The sequence below is a fragment of the Oncorhynchus kisutch genome, unplaced genomic scaffold, assembly GCF_002021735.2.
Source record: "Oncorhynchus kisutch isolate 150728-3 unplaced genomic scaffold, Okis_V2 Okis04b-Okis11a_hom, whole genome shotgun sequence".
NCBI classification, from domain to species: domain Eukaryota; kingdom Metazoa; phylum Chordata; class Actinopteri; order Salmoniformes; family Salmonidae; genus Oncorhynchus; species Oncorhynchus kisutch.
Window position 1 is genome coordinate 593985 of NW_022261981.1, and position 23516 is coordinate 617500.

At 43.1% G+C, this 23516-nt stretch overlaps 1 protein-coding gene across 3 annotated transcripts in view; it reads right to left on the minus strand.

The window, feature by feature from the left end:
* LOC109876727 (collagen alpha-1(XIX) chain) overlaps positions 1-23516 on the minus strand; it is a 247488-nt gene that overhangs the window by 41644 nt on the left and 182328 nt on the right. For all 3 annotated transcript variants that reach the window (XM_031813088.1, XM_031813089.1, XM_031813087.1), the window contains 11 exons: positions 23070-23123; positions 21559-21600; positions 13257-13361; positions 12946-12999; positions 11437-11490; positions 10978-11031; positions 10634-10687; positions 8533-8577; positions 4936-4986; positions 4502-4546; positions 512-538 (listed from right to left, as the gene is read on the minus strand). In XM_031813088.1, coding sequence (XP_031668948.1) covers positions 512-538; positions 4502-4546; positions 4936-4986; positions 8533-8577; positions 10634-10687; positions 10978-11031; positions 11437-11490; positions 12946-12999; positions 13257-13361; positions 21559-21600; positions 23070-23123 — 585 coding nt within the window. The remainder of the gene's footprint in view (positions 1-511; positions 539-4501; positions 4547-4935; positions 4987-8532; positions 8578-10633; positions 10688-10977; positions 11032-11436; positions 11491-12945; positions 13000-13256; positions 13362-21558; positions 21601-23069; positions 23124-23516) is intronic.

Genomic DNA, 23516 nt, shown 5'->3' on the forward strand with positions numbered 1-23516 from the left:
TGTGTGTGTGTGTGTGTGTGGAGTTACAGTAGACATTACAGAGAGCAAAGAGGGTTCATTGTCTCCCACAGGCCAGACAATATAGAACAGTCATTTGATTGTGGCAAGAGGAGACGTGATCATTATTTTATTTTGTGTTCCCATCTCCAGAGTGGAGGGACTTAGAGACTGTATTGGAGAACCGACCTGGGTTCAAATACTGTTTGAAATCTTTCAAATGCGTTTGCTTTAGCCAGCGTTTGCTTTAGCCTGTCGGCAGGACGGGAGGGTTTGGCAGTTCTGCGACTCTTCTATTGGTTCCATTGTGCCAATCAAACTCAATCAAGCCCAGATAAAGTACTTGAAATGATTTCCTTTGTTAGTTCTGTTGGACTGTTAGTTCTGTTGGACTGTTAGTTCTGTTGGACTGTTAGTTCTGTTGGACTGTTCGTTCTGTTGGACTGCATATGAAAACAGGTGAGAAACACTTTCAATAAAATATATTCCTTAGACTGAAAAGATTTCAACTCACCACTCTTCCCTCGTCTCCTTTGGGGCCCTATACAGAAGAAAGAGACAGTGGAAGGCAATCACTCCAATTACAAAGTCATATATAGAAGACCTTTTACATAAGACCCTTTAGAAATGTATTCATAATCTTTTAAGACATTTTATTTTTACTCCCCTTTTTCTCCCCAATTTCGATCTTTGTCTCATTGCTGCAACTCCCCAACGTGCTCAGGAGGCAAAGGTCGAGTCATGCGTCCTCCGAAACATGACCCGCCAAACCGCACTTCTTAACACCCGCCCGCTTAACCTGGAAGCCAGCTGCACCAATGTGTCGGAGGAAACACCGTTCAACTGACCACCGAAATCAGCCTGCAGGCACCCGGCCCACCACAAGGAGTCGCTAGAGTGCGATGAGCCAAGTAAAGCCCCCCCCCCCCCTAACAAGGACGACGCTGGGCCAATTGTGCGCCGTCCTATGGGACTCCCTTTCCCGGCTGGTTGTGACACAGCCTGGGATCGAACCCGGGTCTGTAGTGACGCCTCAAGCATTGTGATCCAGTGCCTTAGATCACTGCTTCACCTGGGAGGCCCTTCTAAAACCCTTTAAGAGATTTGTAACTGGGTTAACAGAGATATGGCTTTTTTGTTGTTAAGGCTTTTAGCATCAATTACTTTAACTTTTGGTAAGTGTCAAGTTTAATACAGGAAATGACTGTACTGTTTATATACACTGGCAGCTGTACAGTTATAGTCATAAAGTCAGACTTATTGTCAATAAAAGTTAACAGAGTGCAACATTTTTTAAGCAATTAGAGACATAAAACAAACAGCAAAATCTAATTGGAACTAAACTAAAATGGACATATTGTATAATTTACTGTAGCCTGTTGCTTTCATTCTTCTCCATTTTAACTCTTCATTTAAATTATTTCTTAATTCTTCGAGAATGAATTGAATGTTTCATTAGGATCCCTGTTAGCTGATGCCATGGCGACAGCTAATCTTCCTAGGGTCCAACTCAGACCTAAAATTACATTATAAACTATTACAATTGACATTAAATACATATATTCAATTCAAGGGCTTTATTGGCATGGGAAACATGTGTTAACATTGCCAAAGCAAGTGAGGTAGACAACATACAAAGTCTCTCTCTCTCTCTCTCTCTCTCTCTCTCTCTCTCTCTCTCTCCCTCCCTCTCAGGCCCTCTCTGTCAGTTTCTCCCCACCAGCGAGCTCTCACTGAACATGACTGAGTCTTACTAGATGGCTGGAGACAGTGACAGCTACTCTTAGGATGATAAAGTATGGCCTGTGTGTTTCAGACCCTGACAGTACAGTACACAGGATCTGAATACATGACTGGTTCCTGACAGTACAGTACAGCAAATTAGGCTGATGAGACAGTAGGATGATGAGACAGAAGGATGATGAGACAGAAGGATGATGGATGATGAGACAGTCGGATGATGAGAGTAGGATGATGAGACAGTAGGATGATGGATGATGAGACAGTAAGTTGATGGATGATGAGACAGTAGGATGATGAGACAGAAGGATGATGAGACAGTAGGATAATGGATGATGAGACAGTAGGATGATGAGACAGAAGGATGATGGATGATGAGACAGTAGGATGATGAGACAGTAGGATGATGGATGATGAGACAGTAGGATGATGGATGATGATACAGTAGGAGGATGGATGACGAGACAGTAGGATGATGAGACAGTAAAATGATGAGACAGAAGGAGGATGGATGATGAGACAGTAGGATGATGAGACAGTAAGATGATGAGACAGTAGGATGATGAGACAGTAGGAGGATGGATGATGAGACAGTAGGATGATGAGACAGTAGGATGATGAGACAGTAGGAGGATGGATGATGAGACAGTAGGATGATGAGACAGCAGGATGATGAGACAGTAGGAGGATAGATGATGAGACAGTAGGATGATGAGACAGCAGGATGATGAGACAGTAGGAGGATAGATGATGAGACAGTAGGATGATGAGACAGCAGGATGATGAAACAGTAGGATGATGAGATAGTAGGAGGATAGATGATGAGACAGTAGGATGATGAGACAGCAGATTGATGAGACAGTAGGATGATGAGACAGTAGGAGTATAGATGATGAGACAGTAGGATGATGAGACAGCAGGATGATGAGACAGTAGGAGGATGAGACAGCAGGATGATGAGACAGTAGGATGATGTGACAGTAGGATGATGAGACAGCAGGATGATGAGACAGCAGGATGATGAGACAGTAGGATGATGAGACAGTATGAGGATGGATGATGAGACAGTAGGATGATGAGACAGCAGGATGATGAGACAGTAGGATGATGAGACAGCAGGATGATGAGACAGTAGGATGATGAGACAGCAGGACGATGAGACAGTAGGATGATGAGACAGCAGGATGATGAGACAGTAGGATGATGAGACAGCAGGATGATGAGACAGCAGGATGATGAGACAGTAGGATGATGAGACAGCAGGATGATGAGACAGTAGGATGATGAGAAAGCAGGATGATGAGACAGTAGGAGTATAGATGATGAGACAGTAGGATGATGAGACAGCAGGATGATGAGACAGTAGGAGGATGAGACAGCAGGATGATGAGACAGTAGGATGATGTGACAGTAGGATGATGAGACAGCAGGATGATGAGACAGCAGGATGATGAGACAGTAGGATGATGAGACAGCAGGACGATGAGACAGTAGGATGATGAGACAGCAGGATGATGAGACAGTAGGATGATGAGACAGCAGGATGATGAGACAGTAGGATGATGAGACAGCAGGACGATGAGACAGTAGGATGATGAGACAGCAGGATGATGAGACAGTAGGATGATGAGACAGCAGGATGATGAGACAGCAGGATGATGAGACAGTAGGATGATGAGACAGTATGAGGATGGATGATGAGACAGTAGGATGATGAGACAGCAGGATGATGAGACAGTAGGATGATGAGAAAGCAGGATGATGAGACAGCAGGATGATGAGAAAGCAGGATTATGAGACAGTAGGAGGATGAGATAGTAGGAGGATGGATGATGAGACAGTAGGATGATGAGACAGCAGGAGGATGGATGATGAGAAAGTAGGAGGATGGATGATGAGACAGCAGGATGATGAGAGAGTAGGATGATGAGACAGTAGGATGATGAGACAGTAGGATGATGAGACAGCAGGATGATGAGACAGCAGGATGATGAGACAGTATGAGGATGGATGATGAGACAGTAGGATGATGAGACAGCAGGATGATGAGACAGTAGGATGATGAGACAGCAGGATGATGAGACAGTAGGATGATGAGACAGCAGGACGATGAGACAGTAGGATGATGAGACAGCAGGATGATGAGACAGTAGGATGATGAGACAGCAGGATGATGAGACAGCAGGATGATGAGACAGTAGGATGATGAGACAGTAGGATGATGAGACAGCAGGATGATGAGACAGTAGGATGATGAGAAAGCAGGATGATGAGACAGCAGGATGATGAGACAGTAGGATGATGAGACAGCAGGATGATGAGACAGTAGGATGATGAGAAAGCAGGATGATGAGACAGTAGGAGGATGAGATAGTAGGAGGATGGATGATGAGACAGTAGGATGATGAGACAGCAGGAAGATGAGACAGTAGGAGGATGGATGATGAGACAGCAGGATGATGAGAGAGTAGGATGATGAGACAGCAGGATGATGAGACAGTAGGATGATGAGACAGTAGGATGATAAGACAGTAGGATGATGGATGATGAGACAGCAGGATGATGAGACAGTAGGATGATGAGACAGTAGGATGATGAGACAGCAGGATGATGAGACAGTAGGATGATGAGACAGTAGGATGATGAGACAGTAGGATGATGAGACAGTAGGAGGATGGATGATGAGATAGAAGGAGGATGATACAGCAGGATGATGTGACAGCAGGAGGATGGATGATGAGACAGTAGATGATGAGATACTTACTTGTGCACCTGGTGCTCCAGGGGGTCCTGAGATAGCTCCTCCACTCTGTGGAGAAACTAGTATTATCATCATAACATTCAACACAATGATTATATGGTATCTGATGATATGGTATCTGATTACCGGGTATCTGATGACATGGTATCTGATGACATGGTATCTGATGACATGGATTCTGAATACATGGTATCTGATTACAGGGTATCTGATTACAGGGTATCTGATGACATGGTATCTGATTACAGGGGTATCTGATTACAGGGTATATAGGGGAATGTGGTAACCTTTACTTTGAGGGTCACCCTACCGATGCTCAACAAACAATCAACAGACTATGAGTAACATGTCAACAACTGTTGACTAGCACTGTGATGCTAGTTGCATTGTCGGCAACACCTGACACCTGATGAGGATGAGTACAGTGAAGTTCTTACCTGCAGTTTGTACAGACTGCTCATCCCATTGCCCTCCACATAGGGGACACCCTGCAAACACACACATCTCAGTCAGAGCCAGATATCTCCTACGTTAACACCCTGCAAACACACACATCTCAGTCAGAGCCAGATATCTCCTACGTTAACACCCTGCCTCATGGTGATCACTACATGGATAGATCAATATCTGGGGCTGCCTGGTGATCACTACATGGATAGATCAATATCTGGGGCTGCCTGGTGATCACTACATGGATAGATCAATATCTGGGGCTGCCTGGTGATCACTACATGGAGATATCAATATCTGAGGCTGCCTGGTGATCACTACATGGAGATATCAATATCTGGGGCTGCCTGGTGATCACTAAACAAAAGAGGAGAGCAGTAACACTTGTATAACCCTCCGGCCTCTGTAGATTCAAACACTAAAGTGAGTACCAAATGGCACCCTATCCCCTATAGTGCCCCACTTAAGGGCTCATAGGGCTCAGGTAAAAAGTTGTGCACTATATAATGAATAAGGTGCCATTTGGGCCGTAGTCTAACTAGTGTATCTGGGGGAAACAGTATAGCAGAACACATTGATTTAAAGAGATGGAGGCTAGCAGCAGCAACTACAACATCCTGATGGCTTGAGGAGTAGCCTGGATATACCAGAGATAGTCTGGATGACTAGTGTTTATGGGGCCGGGGGGGGGGGGGGGTGTAGCCCCCGGTCTCCTCTCCACTACTCAGTGTATGTGCTGTCTGTCATCAGTGTGTAATCTGAGGCAAAGCTAAACGGCTGCAAGACAGCGCTAAACTAACCACAGCATCAGAGTATTTACAGGAGAACAGGTTTTAAGTTTGAAGGAAATCTATGGCCCTAAGCTTTTGCTAGATTTGTGCAATTTAAAGAATTTACAGTACTGAAGTTCATTCATTAACCCTCTCCTCCAACACAGTAAGTGGGTTGTATTTAGTAGGCACAAAGCGGAAGAAACCCCTCCATAACAGAGTGAAACAGGAAGTACTCGCTTTGTACGTGTCCAATAAGAAACACTCCTTTCGGTTTTGCTCCAGTGTCCCCAGAAGTAACATGAACATGGTGACTCAATAACATTTCTACCTGCCCTCCAGGACACCTACAGCACCCGATGTCACAGGCCAAAAAGATAATCAAGGGCATCAACCACCTGAGCCACGGCCTGTTCACCCCGCTATCATCCAGAAGGCGAGGTCAGTACAGGTGCATCAAAGCTGGGAAATACTACTGCACTGTTAGATATTACTACACTGTTAGATACTACTGCACTGTTAGATACTACTGCACTGTTAGATACTACTGCACTGTTAGATATTACTACACTGTTAGATACTACTGCACTGTTAGATATTACTACACTGTTAGATACTACTGCACTGTTAGATACTACTGTTAGATACTACTGCACTGTTAGATACTACTGCACTGTTAGACACTACTGCACTGTTAGATACTACTGCACTGTTAGACACTACTGCACTGTTAGATATTACTACACTGTTAGATACTACTGCACTGTTAGATACTACTGCACTGTTAGATACTACTGTTAGATACTACTGCACTGTTAGATACTACTGTTAGATACTACTGCACTGTTAGATACTACTGCACTGTTAGATACTACTGCACTGTTAGATATTACTACACTGTTAGATATTACTACACTGTTAGATACTACTGCACTGTTAGATACTACTGTTAGATACTACTACACTGTTAGATACTACTGTTAGATACTACTGCACTGTTAGATACTACTGTTAGATACTACTGCACTGTTAGACACTACTGCACTGTTAGACACTACTGCACTGTTAGATACTACTGCACTGTTAGATACTACTGCACTGTTAGAATCTACTGCACTGTTAGACACTACTGCACTGTTAGACACTACTGCACTGTTAGATACTACTGCACTGTTAGATACTACTGCACTGTTAGATACTACTGCACTGTTGAAGCTAGGAACACAAGCATTTCGCTACACCCACAATAACATCTGCTAAATATGTGTATGTGACCAATAGAATTGTACTTGATTTGATTTCCAGGAAGGAAGAAAGGCTGCCTGGTGATCACTACATGGAGATATCAATATCTGGGGCTGCCTGGTGATCACTACATGGATAGATCAATATCTGGGGCTGCCTGGTGATCACTACATGGATAGATCAATATCTGGGGCTGTTAGATACTACTGCACTGTTAGATACTACTGTTAGATACTACTGCACTGTTAGATACTACTGCACTGTTAGACACTACTGCACTGTTAGATACTACTGCACTGTTAGACACTACTGCACTGTTAGATACTACTGCACTGTTAGATACTACTGCACTGTTAGACACTACTGTACTGTTAGACACTACTGCACTGTTAGATACTACTGCACTGTTAGACACTAAACCACTGTTAGATACTACTGCACTGTTAGACACCACTGCACTGTTAGATACTACTGCACTGTTAGATACTACTGCACTGTTAGACACTACTGCACTGTTAGATACTACTGCACTGTTAGATACTACTGCACTGTTAGACACTACTGCACTGTTAGATACTACTGTTAGATACTACTGTTAGATACTACTGCACTGTTAGATACTACTGCACTGTTAGACACTACTGCACTGTTAGATACTACTGCACTGTTAGATACTACTGCACTGTTAGATACTACTGCACTGTTAGATACTACTGCACTGTTAGACACTACTGCACTGTTAGATACTACTACACTGTTAGACACTACTGCACTGTTAGATACTACTGCACTGTTAGACACTACTGCACTGTTAGACACTACTGCACTGTTAGAATCTACTGCACTGTTAGACACTACTGCACTGTTAGACACTACTGCACTGTTAGATACTACTGCACTGTTAGATACTACTGCACTGTTAGATACTACTGCACTGTTAGACACTACTGCACTGTTAGACACTACTGCACTGTTAGATACTACTGCACTGTTAGACACTACTGCACTGTTAGACACTACTGCACTGTTAGATACTACTGCACTGTTAGATACTACTGCACTGTTAGAATCTACTGCACTGTTAGACACTACTGCACTGTTAGACACTACTGCACTGTTAGATACTACTGCACTGTTAGATACTACTGCACTGTTAGATACTACTGCACTGTTGAAGCTAGGAACACAAGCATTTCGCTACACCCACAATAACATCTGCTAAATATGTGTATGTGACCAATAGAATTGTACTTGATTTGATTTCCAGGAAGGAAGAAAGAACAAGAAAAACATTTTCTCAAGTAGACGGAAGAAAACATGTTGTCCTTCAAAGTAGTAAGTCAATCTCACTGTCCTTTTAAATGATGTGTTGTGTGACCAGTCATTCAAAAGGACACTAGTAATTGGCTAAGGTACCTTGAACTGGTGTCATCATTCATAGGCATGAAAACTGTTGACACATCTCACCAATGACTCAACAACACACACACTCTCTGTACATGCACGCATACACACACACAGTCTGTATACACACACACACAGATCTCAGTGATGCTCTGGATAACTTACTGGGGGGCCTGGTAGTCCTGGCCTTCCAGGGGATCCTTCACTTCCCTGTTGGACACACATGCACGCACGCACGCACACACACACACACACACACACACACACACACACACACACACACACACACACACACACACACACACACACACACACACACACACACACACACACACACACACACACACACACACACACACACACACACACACACACCAAACCATGAGAGGGATAATGCTTTCCAGTCAGTCACTGGGGAACACATTTCTCCAGTTAAGATCCCAATAATCTAAGAATACCTCTTTACCCTTATTTACCCACACATTAGACACAGTGACAATCCTAATCTTTGGGACATGGCATGGCTGATAATACAAGTCTATTGCAGAGGTAGAGTATTTGAGAAGAGGGACATACTAGCTCTGTTGAATTTGAGATAGATTGGGGGTAAGGCCCTGTGATAAACTAGTGTCCTGTACAAGGGGTGTACTGATACATCAACCTGCCTCCCGCTACAGAAACAGGAGATCCTATGAGCTGTTCTGGCTGCACAAGCCTCTTGCAAGGCTACTGAATTGGCATACAGCACGCCACCCCAATCCACTGACAACACTAGGCCCATGGCATTCTTTCAACAACAAAACTGAAGAGAAACCCATAAGGAATTATGTGCTTTTTAAGAAAATAACATGATTCCTGAGTATTACAATAACCCATTATTGATGCTCTTTGAGATAGCACTAAATAAGACGCAAGGCATTGTTTTCATCTTAGACTATCAGAACAGCTGTCATATGTCAGGCCACATGCTTGAATAAAACATGACCCTGTATGTACTAACTGCCTATATTTAGAACATAAAGTAGACATGTACAGTACAGTGCCTAGTGAAAGTCTGTACAGCAATGGCACAGTCTCCCCCCCTACACAACCTCCTCCACATCTTCAAAGTGAAAGAAATGTATATAAAATGTTCTAATTAATAAACAAAACAAAAAACCAAAGATGTCTTGATTGTGTGTCTTCACACCCCAAAGTTAATACTTGGTGGAAGCACCTTTTGACAGCCATTACAGCTGTGAATCATTTTGAATAAGATTCTGCACAACTCTTAGGGCAATATAATGCCATTGCTTGATCCTGACAAACTCCCCAGTCCCTGGCGATGACAAGCATACCCATAACATGATGCTGCCAACCACAATAGTTGAAAATACAGAGGGTTGACTTTATGTTATGTTGTATTGGATTTGACCCAAACCTGTATTTTTTTTATTTTAGGCCAAAAACATAATGTCTTTGCTGTGTTGTCTTGTAGTATTAATGCTATTGTTGCAAACAGAATCAATGATTTGGAATGGATTTTTTTAACACAGGCTTCCTTCACTTTACCATGCGGCCCAGTAATGTGGAGTGAATGTTTTTAACACAGGCTTCCTTCACTTTACCATGCGGCCCAGTAATGTGGAGTGAATGCAATGGTTTTGGTCCCTTTGTATTTTCTAGTATTGTAGTGGCCTCGGGAGGCTGTCAGGATCTAAAGAAATATGAAAGGAACAAAGCCCAGGTAAAAAGTTAGAGGAAACTCTGTCTTCTGAATACCTAACCCTGGGATAGAGTAAAATTGTTCTGTGGGACAATTGCACACACACAAAATTATGCCAAGGACACAACAGAATGGCTTTTCCAAGAGGTATTTTAGTGTTCCTGAGTGGTTTAGTCTCTGTCCTGACTTAAATCTGATTGAAAAATGAAAGACAATGATTGAATACTGCAGACCATCAATGATTCCCTACCAAATTTACTGAGCTTGAGCAATTTTAACAAAAACAATGGATATACACTCAGTGGCCAGTTTATTAGGTACAACAACCTGTTCACGAAAATGGTTCACTCCTACAGACAGTGAGTCATGTGGCCGTGGCTTGCTATGTAAAGCAGGCAGACAAGCCTTGAGGCATTCATTTACTGTTCATCTGAATGTTACAATGGGCAAAACCAGTGACCTAAGAGACTTTGAGCTTGGTATGATCGGCGGCGGCAGGCGAGCCGGTTCCAGTATCTCTATATTCATACAGTGCGTGTACACACAGCGTCTCTTTCTTACCCGATCTCCCTTTGTTCCAGGCTGACCCATTGGCCCAGGTCTGCCCATGACCCCCTGCAAACAGAGACAAGGTACATCAATTAATTGGGTCACAAACTAAATATAGAAACAAGGTACATCAATTAACTGGGTCACAAACTAAATATAGAAAACAAGGTACATCAATTAACTGGGTCACAAACTAAATTTAGAAACTGGGTGAGAGAAAATAGGGACCAAACAATGAGTATGGTGTTCTCAGTGATTGTTCTTGTATCAGTAACACAGTACTACACATGCATTACAATGAGGGATGAATAGATGTGAAAGATGATTTAATGAAATTGGTGATTTGTTTTGCTTACAGCGGCTCCAGTACGGCCTGTTGTACCCAGAATGCCTGGAACTCCAGGAGAGCCCTGAGAAAGACAAGAAACACCGGAGAACAATCATTGTCACTTCCTGTGTAATAGTTAGTGTATGATAGCCTAACTGGTAGTTATTGCAAGAAGGACAAGAAGAGAGTTAACCTCATTTGCATTTTTGGGGCTATTCCATTGATTCTGTTGTACATGGGGCAAGATGAGTCATGTGACCGTGGCTTTCTATATAAAGCAGGCATTGAGGCATTCTGTTACTGATTGACTGAACGTTACAAAGGGTAAAACTAGTGACCTAAGCGACTGTGAGCGTGGTATGATCGTTGGTGCCAGGTGCACCGGTTCCAGATTTGATTTGATTTGATGTAGTGTACTTTCAAGCACACTCAAGCATGTTAAAGTATATGATTCATGTATTGGCCCCAGGACAGGTCTGAAACCCACCTCGTCTCCTTTGTCTCCACTAGGCCCAGGGAATCCTCTCTCTCCTTTCATCCCCTAGAACAGCAAACAACATCAGTGAATGAGTAAACAGTAACAACATCAGTGAATGAGTAAACAGTAACAACAACAGTGAATGAGTAAACAGTAACAACAACAGTGAATGAGTAAACAGTAACAACAACAGTGAATGAGTAAACAGTAACAACAACAGTGAATGAGTAACAGTAACAACAACAGTGAATGAGTAAACAGTAACAACAACAGTGAATGAGTAAACAGTAACAACAACAGTGAATGAGTAAACAGTAACAACAACAGTGAATGAGTAAACAGTAACAACAACAGTGAATGAGTAAACAGTAACAACATCAGTAAATAGTACAAAAATGGCCAAATCAAGTTGAATTCTGTATAAACCTTTTCTTAATGTTTTTACTTGAGAAATGTCTACCACCATAATATACAGTATGTTCTCTCCAAACCTTCTAATAGTCTCAAACCAGCGGCATGACGGGTGGTCATACATTTCACTTTGACTTCTTGTTTCTAATAGAGCCAATTAGAAGCGACTGCTTGGGTAATTTTACTAATACAGGACACTGCTGTGTATCCATGGCAACCACGTCTGCAGCCAGCAGCTCTGACGATACGAATGTGCTGGACTAACATGGTAAATGTCTGAATCTTTGGTTCAACGGTTGGTGTCTGAATCTTCCCAAATCTCTCCGATGAAATGAAATATGAACAACTACGAGAGCCTATGTCGTACATTATAGCATATTATGCATAGTTTATAAGGCATTATAAATGCCCTCACAATGCATTATGAAGAGGGTATTTATTCATAGGAAGTATTATGAAAACAATTCAACTGGAAATGAATAGCAACAAGGGATAGAACCATGTAAAATAATAACCTGGAGAAGTGTAGTCCCCAGCTATGTTATGCACCAGTCTAAATACTATTACACCTATCATCTTTTCTAATTCACTTTGTCATGCTGAGATTGGCAATGAATGGAGTGAATGGAGTAATTGTAAGGTGGAAAGTAATTCTGTATACATTGACTGTGTCCCAAATTCACTGTGTCCTAATCCTTTACACAGGGCAATACTTTTCACCAGAGGTTATAGTGCACTATGTAGGGAATAGGCTGCCATTTAGAACACATCCATTATAATAGGGAATAGGCTGCCATTTAGAACACATCCATTATAATAGGGAATAGTCTGCCATTTAGAACACATCCATTATAATAGGGTATAGTCTGCCATTTAGAACACATCCATTATAATAGGGTATAGGCTGCCATTTAGAACACATCCATTATAATAGGGTATAGGCTGCCATTTAGAACACATCCATTATAATAGGGAATAGTCTGCCATTTAGAACACATGCATTATAATAGGGAATAGTCTGCCATTTAGAACACATGCATTATAATAGGGAATAAGCTGCCATTTAGAACACATACATTAGAATCAGGATGACACGTTGTTTCCTACCTTTGGACCTTCTTTCCCTGGATTACCGAGAGGTCCTCGCACTCCTGGATCCCCCTGTTTAGGATGGACACACACGCAAATCAATGCACGCAAGAACACATGCACAGAGAAAGACACACACAGAAAACCACACAAACTGTCCCCAAGTGTTCCACTCTCACACTTCTGGGCGGGCGGGCGACCCACACACCCACCCACCCACACCCACACACACACACACACACACACACACACACACACACACACACACACATACACACACACACACACACACACACACACACACACACAAAAGATAATGAGACACTCACCTTTTCTCCCACCATGCCTTGCACTCCTGTCGCTCCATGGGTTCCCTGCTCGCCCTTCTGCCCAGGCAGACCTGGCACTCTGGTCTGGCACACGGTGCAGGCATTCTGCCAACACACAGCAGGAGGGGGGAGAGGTACGGTCATACAGACCACATATCTGTCATCTCACTGAGTCACAGCAGGGAAATACAGTGCTCCTTGTGTTTGTATTCCATCTCCCCTGGGTCGAAGAGCAGGGGAGATGTCTTAACGTTCTCTCAATGTTTCCACAACATTGAAGTTAATGTGAGTAGACTGAGAACCAGACATTGTCCTATTTCCCACCCACTCTCTAACTGACTGTGACATTTAGGGGATCATTTGAAGTATCACAGTCTCCCATCCAGTTCAGGTTTCACTGAGTAACATTTATTTACATTCAAATAGTTAGGCTTAGTCTCTGTCTGGGAAATTAGCCCTGTCTGGGAAATCAGCCTTGTCTGGGAAATTAGCCCTGTCTGGGAAATCAGCCCTGTCTGGGAAATCAGCCCTGTCTGGGAAATCAGCCTTGTCTGGGAAATTAGCCCTGTCTGGGAAATCAGCCCTGTCTGGGAAATCAGCCCTGTCTGGGAAATCAGCCCTGTCTGGGAAATCAGCCCTGTCTGGGAAATCAGCCCTGTCTGGGAAATTAGCCCTGTCTGGGAAATCAGCCCTGTCTGGGAAATCAGCCTTGTCTGGGAAATCAGCCCTGTCTGGGAAATCAGCCCTGTCTGGGAAATCAGCCCTGTCTGGGAAATCAGCCCTGTCTGGGAAATCAGCCCTGTCTGGGAAATTAGCCCTGTCTGGGAAATCAGCCCTGTCTGGGAAATCAGCCTTGTCTGGGAAATCAGCCCTGTCTGGGAAATCAGCCTTGTCTGGGAAATTAGCCCTGTCTGGGAAATCAGCCTTGTCTGGGAAATCAGCCCTGTCTGGGAAATCAGCCCTGTCTGGGAAATTAGCCCTGTCTGGGAAATCAGCCTTGTCTGGGAAATCAGCCCTGTCTGGGAAATCAGCCTTGTCTGGGAAATCAGCCCTGTCTGGGAAATCAGCCTTGTCTGGGAAATCAGCCCTGTCTGGGAAATCAGCCCTGTCTGGGAAATCAGCCTTGTCTGGGAAATCAGCCCTGTCTGGGAAATCAGCCTTGTCTGGGAAATCAGCCCTGTCTGGGAAATCAGCCTTGTCTGGGAAATCAGCCCTGTCTGGGAAATCAGCCTTGTCTGGGAAATCAGCCCTGTCTGGGAAATCAGCCCTGTCTGGGAAATTAGCCCTGTCTGGGAAATCAGCCTTGTCTGGGAAATCAGCCTTGTCTGGGAAATCAGCCCTGTCTGGGAAATCAGCCTTGTCTGGGAAATCAGCCCTGTCTGGGAAATCAGCCCTGTCTGGGAAATTAGCCCTGTCTGGGAAATCAGCCCTGTCTGGGAAATCAGCCCTGTCTGGGAAATCAGCCCTGTCTGGGAAATTAGCCCTGTCTGGGAAATCAGCCTTGTCTGGGAAATCAGCCCTGTCTGGGAAATCAGCCTTGTCTGGGAAATCAGCCCTGTCTGGGAAATCAGCCCTGTCTGGGAAATTAGCCCTGTCTGGGAAATTAGCCCTGTCTGGGAAATTAGCCCTGTCTGGGAAATCAGCCCTGTCTGGGAAATTAGCCCTGTCTGGGAAATTAGCCCTGTCTGGGAAATCAGCCCTGTCTGGGAAATTAGCCCTGTCTGGGAAATCAGCCTTGTCTGGGAAATCAGCCCTGTCTGGGAAATCAGCCCTGTCTGGGAAATCAGCCCTGTCTGGGAAATCAGCCTTGTCTGGGAAATCAGCCCTGTCTGGGAAATCAGCCCTGTCTGGGAAATCAGCCCTGTCTGGAGTGTACTTCCTTTACAGCAGCAGACATTCTGTACTCTGACACTGTGGAGTTGTTGAAGTGTACTTCCTTTACAGCAGCAGACATTCTGTACTCTGACACTGTGGAGTTGTTGAAGTGTACTTCCTTTACAGCAGCAGACATTCTGTACTCTGACACTGTGGAGTTGTTGAAGTGTACTTCCTCTACAGCAGCAGACATTCTGTACTCTGACACTGTGGAGTTGTTGAAGTGTACTTCCTCTACAGCAGCAGACATTCTGTACTCTGACACTGTGGAGTTGTTGAAGTGTACGTTCCCTACAGCAGCAGACATTCTGTACTCTGACACTGTGGAGTTGTTGAAGTGTACTTCCTCTACAGCAGCAGACATTCTGTACTCTGACACTGTGGAGTTGTTGAAGTGTACTTCCTCTACAGCAGCAGACATTCTGTACTCTGACACTGTGGAGTTGTTGAAGTGTACTTCCTCTACAGCAGCAGACAATCTGTACTCTGCTGAAGATAATTAGGTATCAGTTACCCAGAGGCACTTACTTCATAGAACAATGCTATGATTATACACTGAGTGTACAAAACATTAAGGACATCCTCCTAATATTGAGTTGCACCTCCCCCTTTGCAATCAGAACAGCCTAAATGCGTTGGGGCACGGACTCTACAAGGTGTCGAAAGCATTCCACAGTTTTGTCAAATTGGGTGGATGTCCTTTGGGTGGTGGACCATTCTTGATACGCACGGGAAACTGTTGAGAATGAAAAACCCAGCAGCATTGCAGTTCTTGACACAAACCGGTGCACCTGGCACATACTACCATACCCTGTTCAAAGGCACTTAAATCTATTGTCTTGCCCATTCACCCTCTGAATAGCACACATACACAATCCATGTCCCAATGGTCTCAAGGCTTAAAAATCCTCCTTTAACCACCTGTCTCCTCCCCTTCATCTACACTGATTGAAGTGGATTTAACAAGTGACATCAATAAGGGATCATAGCTGTCACCTGGATTCACCTGGTCAGTCTATGACATGGAAAGAGCAGGTGTTCCTAATTTTTTTGTCCATTCAGTGTACATTCAGTAGAAGAACACCACAGGAGGTTGGTGGCACCTGAATTAGGGAGGACGGGCTCGTGGTAATGACTGGAGTGGAATAGGTGGAATGGTTTCCATGTGTTTGATGCCGTTCCAGCCATTACTATGAGCTGCCCTCCCCTCAGCAGCCTCAAATGAAGAACACATGAATACGTTCCACTTCCAACCATTTATCTGTAGAGTGATATCAGTTCTGTTTACACAGCATGAAGACTGTATGACCCTTAGTGTCACTGGCATTTAGACTCATCAGAGAAGAGCAGTGGGAAGATATTTCATCTAACTTTATGGAAGTACAAATCTTTTTTCTGAGAGAGACTTGAGCGAAGTGTCTTGAAATAAAAAAGGTCCAATTCAGTTGAGTGCTCCTTTCAGTGTGAAATATCAAATACCATCGGCTGTAAAGTGACCAAACTCTGTCAATTAAAGTGAAGAAACGGAGAAAAGCTATTCTTGGGGAGGATTGTCATTCAGCTCATCAAGTTGAATGACGCAGTCAAGCCAGCAGCACATTGTAAAAAAAGGCCTTTAAACAGGCAGGTTAGCGTTTCTTTGTCATGAATCTTGTTCTGGAGGCAGTTCTGCAGAGGGGTCACTAGCTAGCACAGCCACAAAGTCGTAAAATCAGATTTTAAATCTAACTGTAATCTTAACCACACTAATAAACCTAAACTAAGACCAAAAAGCAAATTAGCCAATTTTGACTTTGCAGCTGGCCAATCTAGTGGAAATTGCTCAGTTCTGCCTCCAGGACAAGATTCATGACAATAAATGTCAATCTGCTTTGAACAGCTAAAAGCTTGGACACTTTATTCATTTAACTGGGCTTCCTATCTTTGGTCTGGTAGAATAAAATCTCTCTCTCTCTCTCTCTCTCTCATAATCCTGTTTTAACACAATCCTCTCTCAACAGACACAATCCTGTTTTAAATACACATAATTTCTTCTCTGACTGAGAAGAGAGGGATGAATGCATGGATGTGCATTCATCTTGGCTGGCTGAGAGGGACTAGCATCACAACCGAACAGTAATCACACAAACACAGAGAAGAGAGAGAAGACAGACGGAGAGAGAGAAGACAGACGGAGAGAGAGAAGACAGACGGAGAGAGAGAAGAGAGACAGAGAGAGAAGAGACAGATGGATAGAGAGAGAAGAGACGGACAGAGAGAAGAGAGACAGTGAGAGAGAAGACAGACGGAGAGAGAGAAGAGAGACAGAGAGAGAAGAGCCAGATGGACAGAGAGAAGAGACAGACAGAGAGAAGAGAGACAGAGAGAGAGAAGAGAGACAGAGAGAAGAGAGACAGAGAGAGAGAAGAGAGACAGAGAGAGAAGAGAGACAGAGAGAGAAGAGACAGATGGACAGAGAGAAGAGAGATGTAGAGAGAAGAGACAGAGAGAAGAGAGACAGAGAGAGAAGAGAGAAGAGAGACAGAGAGAGATAAGAGACAGATGGACAGAGAGAAGAGAGACAGAGAGAGAGAAGAGACAGAGAGAAGAGAGACAGAGAGAGAAGAGAGACAGAGAGAGAGAAGAGACAGATGGACAGAGAGAGAGAAGAGACAGAGAGAAGAGAGACAGAGAGAGAAGAGAGACAGAGAGAGAGAAGAGACAGATGGACAGAGAGAAGAGAGACAGAGAGAGAAGAGAGAAGAGACAGACAGAGAGAAGAGAGACAGAGAGAGAGAAGAGACAGAGAGAAGAGAGACAGAGAGAGAGAAGAGACAGATGGACAGAGAGAAGAGACGGACAGAGAGAAGAGAGATGTAGAGAGAAGAGACAGAGAGAAGAGACAGATGCAAAGAGAGAAGAGACAGACAGAGAGAGAGAAGAGACAGACAGAGAGAGAAGAGTGTACATTGTACAGATACATCAACAAGGTGTGGGAGTGTTGGAGAGATACATGGACAGAGAGAAGAGACAGACAGAGAGAGAAGAGTGTACATTGTACAGATACATCAACAAGGTGTGGGAGTGTTGGAGAGATACATGGACAGAGAGAAGAGACAGACAGAGAGAGAAGAGTGTACATTGTACAGATACATCAACAAGGTGTGGGAGTGTTGGAGAGATAGATGGACAGAGAGAAGAGACAGACAGAGAGAGAAGAGTGTACATTGTACAGATACATCAACAAGGTGTGGGAGTGTTGGAGAGATACATGGACAGAGAGAAGAGACAGACAGAGAGAGAAGAGTGTACATTGTACAGATACATCAACAAGGTGTGGGAGTGTTGGAGAGATAGATGGACAGAGAGAAGAGACAGAGAGAGAGAAGAGACAGAGAGAGAGAGAGAAGAGACAGACAGAGAGAGAGAGAGAAGAGACAGACAGAGAGAGAGAAGAGACAGACAGAGAGAGAGAAGAGACAGACAGAGAGAGAGAAGAGACATACAGAGAGAGAGAAGAGACAGACAGGGAGAGAGAAGAGACAGAGAGAGAGAGAGAGAGAAGAGTGTACATTGTACAGATACATCAACAAGGTGTGGGAGTGTTGGAGAGATAGATGGACAGAGAGAAGAGACAGAGAGAGAGAAGAGACAGAGAGAGAGAAGAGACAGACAGAGAGAGAGAAGAGTGTACATTGTACAGATACATCAACAAGGTGTGGGAGTGTTGGAGAGATAGATGGACAGAGAGAAGAGACAGAGAGAGAGAAGAGACAGACAGAGAGAGAGAAGAGTGGACATTGTACAGACACATCAACAAGGTGTGGGAGTGTTGGAGAGATAGATGGACAGAGAGAAGAGATAGAGAGAGAGAAGAGACAGACAGAGAGAGAGAAGAGTGTACATTGTACAGACACATCAACAAGGTGTGGGAGTGTTGGAGAGATAGATGGACAGAGAGAAGAGATAGAGAGAGAGAAGAGACAGACAGAGAGAGAGAAGAGTGTACATTGTACAGATACATCAACAAGGTGTGGGAGTGTTGGAGAGATAGATGGACAGAGAGAAGAGACAGAGAGAGAGAAGAGACAGACAGAGAGAGAGAAGAGTGGACATTGTACAGACACATCAACAAGGTGTGGGAGTGTTGGAGAGATAGATGGACAGAGAGAAGAGATAGAGAGAGAGAAGAGACAGACAGAGAGAGAGAAGAGTGTACATTGTACAGACACATCAACAAGGTGTGGGAGTGTTGGAGAGATAGATGGACAGAGAGAAGAGATAGAGAGAGAGAAGAGACAGACAGAGAGAGAGAAGAGTGTACATTGTACAGACACATCAACAAGGTGTGGGAGTGTTGGAGAGATAGATGGACAGAGAGAAGAGACAGAGAGAGAGAAGAGACAGACAGAGAGAGAGAAGAGTGTACATTGTACAGATACATCAACAAGGTGTGGGAGTGTTGGAGAGATAGATGGACAGAGAGAAGAGACAGACAGAGAGAAGAGTGTACATTGTACAGATACATCAACAAGGTGTGGGAGTGTTGGAGAGATAGATGGACAGAGAGAAGAGACAGAGAGAGAGAAGAGTGTACATTGTACAGATACATCAACAAGGTGTGGGAGTGTTGGAGAGATAGATGGACAGAGAGAGAGAAGAGTGTACATTGTACAGATACATCAACAAGGCTTGGGAGTGTTGGAGAGATAGATGGACAGAGAGAAGAGACAGACAGAGAGAGAAGAGTGTTCATTGTACAGATACATCAACAAGGCTTGGGAGTGTTGGAGAGATAGATGGACAGAGAGAAGAGACAGACAGAGAGAGAGAAGAGTGTACATTGTACAGACACATCAACAAGGTGTGGGAGTGTTGGAGAGATAGATGGACAGAGAGAAGAGACAGACAGAGAGAGAAGAGTGTTCATTGTACAGATACATCAACAAGGTGTGGGAGTGTTGGAGAGATAGATGGACAGAGAGAGAGAGAGAAGAGTGTACATTGTACAGATACATCAACAAGGTGTGGGAGTGTTGGAGAGATAGATGGACAGAGAGAAGAGACAGAGAGCGAGAGAGAAGAGTGTACATTGTACAGATACATCAACAAGGCTTGGGAGTGTTGGAGAGATAGATGGAGAGAGAGAAGAGACAGAGAGAGAGAGAAGAGTGTACATTGTACAGATAAATCAACAAGGTGTGGGAGTGTTGGAGAGATAGATGGACAGAGAGAAGAGACAGAGAGAGAGAGAGAAGAGTGTACATTGTACAGATAAATCAACAAGGTGTGGGAGTGTTGGAGAGATAGATGGACAGAGAGAAGAGACAGACAGAGAGAGAGAAGAGTGTACATTGTACAGATAAATCAACAAGGTGTGGGAGTGTTGGAGAGATAGAAGGAAAAGGAGAAGTATTGTCCCTTAAATACATAGCAACAAGGTAGCCGTGAGAACAAACAACTGACAACAGAAAGCCCTATTCCCTATATAGTGCACTACTGTTGACCAGAGCCCTATTCCCTATATAGTGCACTACTGTTGACAAGAGCCCTATTCCCTATATAGTGCACTACTGTTGACCAGAGCCCTATTCCCTATATAGTGCACTACTGTTGACCAGAGCCCTATTCCCTATATAGTGCACTACTGTTGACCAGAGCCCTATTCCCTATATAGTGCACTACTGTTGACAAGAGCCCTATTCCCTATATAATACACTACTGCTGACAAGAGCCCTATTCCCTATATAATACACTACTGCTGACCAGAGCCCTATTCCCTATATAGTGGACTGCTGTTGATAAGAGCCCTATTCCCTATATAGTGGACTGCTGTTGACAAGAGCCCAGCCGTAGCTCTCTGGTCAAAAGTAGTTCACAGTGTAGGGAATAGGGTACCATTTTGGACATATTCCCTGTGTACTCCAGGAGGGATGTATTCAACAACAACATTCTTTAAGGACATTTCAAGGATTCCTGTTGAATATAATAATGCATTTCCATAGTGGATTTCCAATTTCTCGAATTTCTAGCTGCAGTTCGCCACCACCACCTGATGGAGGCGCTCCTGAGCTTCTGTTAATAATTCCGTAACATCACCCTGATAGGTTTAGTACTGGTGAAAATATCACATCAAACTATCAACATTAAAAGTTTGTTGTTGTATTACAACTCTGAGGTCTTAAAGTGTGAAATACACCACTGTGGGCAACTGTGCAATCATAGTAACTGATGCAATTAAAGCAGGCTAAATTATAACCTGTTTCTTCACCCTCAGTCAATGTGGATCTACATGTTGGCACTTCAATGTAATAACAAAATATCTTCCATGAATCTTGTCAATTAAAAAAAGAATGTGTGATTTATGTACCACACTGAATAATGTTGGAATGACAATTGATGGGAATAATCATATGCCACAACGGTAATACATGAAACAGTCCAGTACCTTGAGTAAAGAGCTCATATCTCCGACAATTGGCAAGGCAGTCTGTAGGAAAGACACATTGTCATCATACATTTCATCTTTTTCAGTCAGATCATAGTTGAATGAACCTCTCATAATTATCTGAGCATCACTCGAAGCTTGAACTCTTATGAATGATGCTGAAACACTCAAAGTTACAATTATTGTGTTTATGGTGGTATGACTGATACTGAAACACTCAAAGTTACAATGATTGTGTTTATGGTGGTATGACTGACACTGAAACACTCAAAGTTATAATGATTTTGTTTATGGTGGTATGACTGATACTGAAACACTCAAAGTTACAATGATTGTGTTTATGGTGGTATGACAGATACTGAAACACTCAAAGTTATAATGATTGTGTTTATGGTGGTATGACTGATACTGAAACACTCAAAGTTATAATGATTGTGTTTATGGTGGTATGACTGATACTGAAACACTCAAAGTTATAATGATTGTGTTTATGGTGGTATGACTGATACTGAAACACTCAAAGTTATAATGATTGTGTTTATGGTGGTATGACTGATACTGAAACACTCAAAGTTATAATGATTGTGTTTATGGTGGTATGACTGATACTGAAACACTCAAAGTTATAACGATTGTGTTTATGGTGGTATGACTGATAATGAAACACTCAAAGTTATAATGATTGTGTTTATGGTGGTATGACTGATACTGAAACACTCAAAGTTATAATGATTGTTTTATGGTGGTATGACTGATACTGAAACACTCAAAGTTATAATGATTGTTTTATGGTGGTATGACTGATACTGAAACACTCAAAGTTATAATGATTGTGTTTATGGTGGTATGACTGATACTGAAACACTCAAAGTTATAATGATTGTGTTTATGGTGGTATGACTGATACTGAAACACTCAAAGTTATAATGATTGTGTTTATGGTGGTATGACTGATAATGAAACACTCAAAGTTATAATGATTGTGTTTATGGTGGTATGACTGATACTGAAACACTCAAAGTTATAATGATTGTTTTATGGTGGTATGACTGATACTGAAACACTCAAAGTTATAATGATTGTTTTATGGTGGTATGACTGATACTGAAACACTCAAAGTTATAATGATTGTTTTATGGTGGTATGACTGATACTGAAACACTCAAAGTTATAATGATTGTTTTTATGGTGGTATGACTGATACTGAAACACTCAAAGTTATAATGATTGTTTTATGGTGGTATGACTGATACTGAAACACTCAAAGTTATAATGATTGTTTTATGGTGGTATGACTGATACTGAAACACTCAAAGTTATAATGATTGTTTTATGGTGGTATGAATGCCTTATACATAACCCCTTCAAGTACAGTGATTTCAGTTTTCTGTAAAATAATTGTCTTTCTGTGGTTTTGAGGCATTTAACCTAAATATGGTACAGTGGGCTTAGCACCTCCAAGTGACACTGACACAGTATATCTCTGAGAAAGAGATGAGCGGTTAACTTACTGGTTGACCCGGGGGGCCAGGAGGACCTGGGGGACCTTCTCGACCAGGGGATCCCTTTAAATGAGAGAAATAATGATGTCACCAGCTATGAGACCATCGGAAACACACAGCGCTGCACACCCTTGGCCCACGCTTTGACATTCATCCTAATGGGGTGCTGTGTGTGTGTGTGTGTGTGTGTGTGTGTGTGTGTGTGTGTGTGTGTGTGTGTGTGTGTGTGTGTGTGTGTGTGTGTGTGTGTGTGTGTGTGTGTGTGTGTGTGTGTGTGTGTGTGTGTGTGTTTCTGATGTGTCCTCATGTGTCCTCATGCAGACATAAAGGAAACAGATCTTTCATCAGAATGTTAGTTTCTCTTTTTATCTGCAGACCGTGGAGGAGAAGAAGAGTGGAGGAGAAGAAGAGTGGAGGAGAAGAAGAGTGGAGGAGAAGAAGAGTGGAGGAGAGGAA